We start from the raw sequence: 2,690 nt of genomic DNA, 5'->3' as shown, positions 1-2,690 counted from the left end.
GGTGCCTGGGTGGGTGGGTGTCAGCGGGACCCCCCACTCCCCACCAGGCCAGTAAGGTCCCTTTAGCAGTGGTGTGACACATGGCCGTGTGACACATGGCGTCCCTTGCCCAAGTCGTGGCAGCCAGTATTTCACAAACACAGGACAAGTATCCCTTGGGGACGGGGAAGGAAACTGTGTTACTGAGCAGGGAAACGTCCCTTGCCTGCGTCTGTGTGCGTGGGATGCCAGCACGGGTGTTGGCATGGGATCCGATCGGTGCCCAACCTGCCGGGGCGTGCGCCTGTCCGGGTGTTGCAGTGTGTTTCCGCGGCCAAGGCACGGCTGCTGGAGCGGGGTTGGTGCCGGAGCCTGGCTTTTAGGGCCTGGCGATGCACAGGGTCCCCACGTACGCTGGGGGCTTGGGTGCTGCCAGCACAGGGGGAAGGGAAGGTTTTGCTCAGGCTCCAGCCGCAGGGCCGGAGCACTTAACTGCAGAACTCCCAAATATTTCCCTGGAATGAGGATTCCCCATCCCAGCAGGAGGATTTCGGGGGGGGGGGAGGATGGTGCTGGGGCAGCAGGCAAGCTCAGACTGGAGGAAGGGCCACATCCCTTCCTGCTGCGAGCGAGCAAAAAACATGGCTGGGTGAAACCAAATAATATGAACCCCACAAAACTTGCGGAGCTTCCCTCCAGGAAGGCAGGCAGGCTCCGAGCTGGTGGAGGCAGTTTTGCCCCCCGCAGGCTGGGGGTGTCCCCCTGGACCTGGGGCGGGGGGCTCCCATGTATCCAGCACCGCCCCAAGTGGGGCCGGGAAGTTGCTGAGTGCTTTGGGCTTGATTTTGCCTTTTCTTCCCCTTTTATCCAAGCCAGATGTCATGTCTGCAGCGGTGAAGCTTGGGTGGTGGTGGGGGGAGGGCTGCCTTGGCTGCCCTCCCCCCCCTTGCCGTGCGCGTGCCTGTCTGTCTGTCTGTCTGTCCCCATCTGGCAGTGAGCAGCGGCCCCGCTGCCGGTTGCGTGCGGCAGCTGCCTGTCAAAAGCGTTTCCCTCTCCTCCGAGGAGCTCATGGCGGTTCTCTGAACGGCAAGACGTGCTCCGCTCGCCCGCCCACGCCTCACCAGCGCCGGAGGCAGGCAGGCAGGGAGAGCCCCGGCAGCCACACGCCGGGTGAACCAACTTGGGCTTGAATTTTCCTGCCCAAACAAGCTCCAAACTGCCGCTTTTTGGCTAAAGGCTCCAGTGACACCCAGGGCGCGATGGTTTCCCCGCCGACTCTTGGCATGCCAACGTGCCAAGGACCTGGCAGCCTAATGGCTTTCGTCTCCTCCCGTTGCATTTAATTCTTGCAAGAGGGCAAACTGCTAATTGCTCTCCGGCAGCTGGGCCGGCTTTGGTGCTTCTCAACGAGCTGCAATTTATTGGAGCCCGCCAGTCCCCGGGGGCTTGGGATGCGGTGGGAGAGGCTGGGAACCTCGTCCCTCTGCCCTGCCAGGCTCCACATCAGGTTCTGGGGGATCTCTTGGCTCCACATTGCACTTTGCTGTTGGCATCTCCTGGAAGCTTTTTCAGAGACTGCAAGAGATTTGGGTCCCAGCTCTGCGGCGAAGTTCCCAAAGACACCCCCAAAAATGCACATGGATTAATGGTGACTACATCTAATGAATTTGTATGTATGCATGTGTGATATACGGATATTATGTTTATTTATTTTTTTTTTACTGTTCAGTGCTGGGGCTCTAAAATAACCCCCACAACAGTCACTCTCCAGAACTAAGGGCAAACTGCAGTCACTTTGCTTCAGGTCCCCAGCAAGGGATTTTTGATCCGCAGCGGTAATTGGGCTGATTAGGAAAATGCAAATGCTCCACCTTTCTCCCCGAGTGTCCGAGCAGAGCCCCAGCTAGCGGGGAAGAGAAGTCGGGTTCCCTCGCCAGCAGAGCTGGTCTAATTCTGTATTTAATGGGAGTCCCCAGCAGTAACTGGGCTGTGCTGGGATTGGTGGCCTTCAGCTGGGGGAGCCTTTCATAACGTCCCTGTGATGAAATCTCATAGGTGCAATTTTCCTCACGAGTTCAATGGCGTCTCCGCGCCGCCTGCAAGCAGAGCAAACCCCAGGCGGTTTTATTGGGCTGCCCCGCAGCATGCACTGAGTTTGCAGTTCTCTGCTCAGGCTCTGTCCTGGGGGAGGGCTTTGGGTTGCAGCACCCAGCAACCAGCCCTTGAAAGCCTTTGGGTTTCCACTGCCTCCCATCCCCAGTGCTGCCGAGCCCCCAGGAGGGGGACAGCGAGGCACAGGGGCCCATGCCCCTGCTTGCCTTCCCCGGGCAAAAGGCCACAGCCGGCAGCGGCGGCAGCACCTCCCCGGCGCGGCAGCCGCCCATCCTGCGCTCCTGCACATATTTTCCCAGTGAGGCATTGAGTGTGAACCTAGCGGGTGAGGGCTGGTAAAATGAGCTGTGGTGGTGGAGTGGGGAGTGGTTCCCTCCTGGCGGCTGTGGCCATGTCCTCGCAGGCGGCTGAGGATGGGGGGGAGACCTACTCGGTGAGCCACAGGCTCTGCCTCCTTTGTTCCACCAGGCCAGCACCCCATCTGCTAGCCGGCCCCAAGCCTGGCCTCCCGGTGGGAGCCAGCTCAGTAGTGCCTGAACTGGTGGTACTTGTCCCAGTGGCTCCGCGGGACCCCGGGCAGTGGGACCCCAGCCAGCGGG

At 60.3% G+C, this 2,690-nt stretch overlaps 1 protein-coding gene across 1 annotated transcript in view; it reads right to left on the bottom strand.

Moving 5' to 3' along the window:
- Positions 1-1,264, bottom strand: part of FCSK (fucose kinase) — a 10,170-nt gene extending 8,906 nt beyond the window's left edge. The window contains exon 1 of the mRNA XM_035898798.1: positions 1,160-1,264. Coding sequence (XP_035754691.1) covers positions 1,160-1,264 — 105 coding nt within the window. The remainder of the gene's footprint in view (positions 1-1,159) is intronic.
- Positions 1,265-2,690: the final 1,426 nt, after the last annotated feature.

Source organism: Egretta garzetta, unplaced genomic scaffold, assembly GCF_000687185.1.
Source record: "Egretta garzetta isolate BGI_Z169 unplaced genomic scaffold, ASM68718v1 scaffold27, whole genome shotgun sequence".
In the NCBI taxonomy this organism is placed as follows: Eukaryota; Metazoa; Chordata; class Aves; order Pelecaniformes; family Ardeidae; genus Egretta; species Egretta garzetta.
The sequence above is the reverse complement of the archived record's forward strand: the minus strand, read 5'-3'. Positions and strand labels throughout refer to the sequence as shown.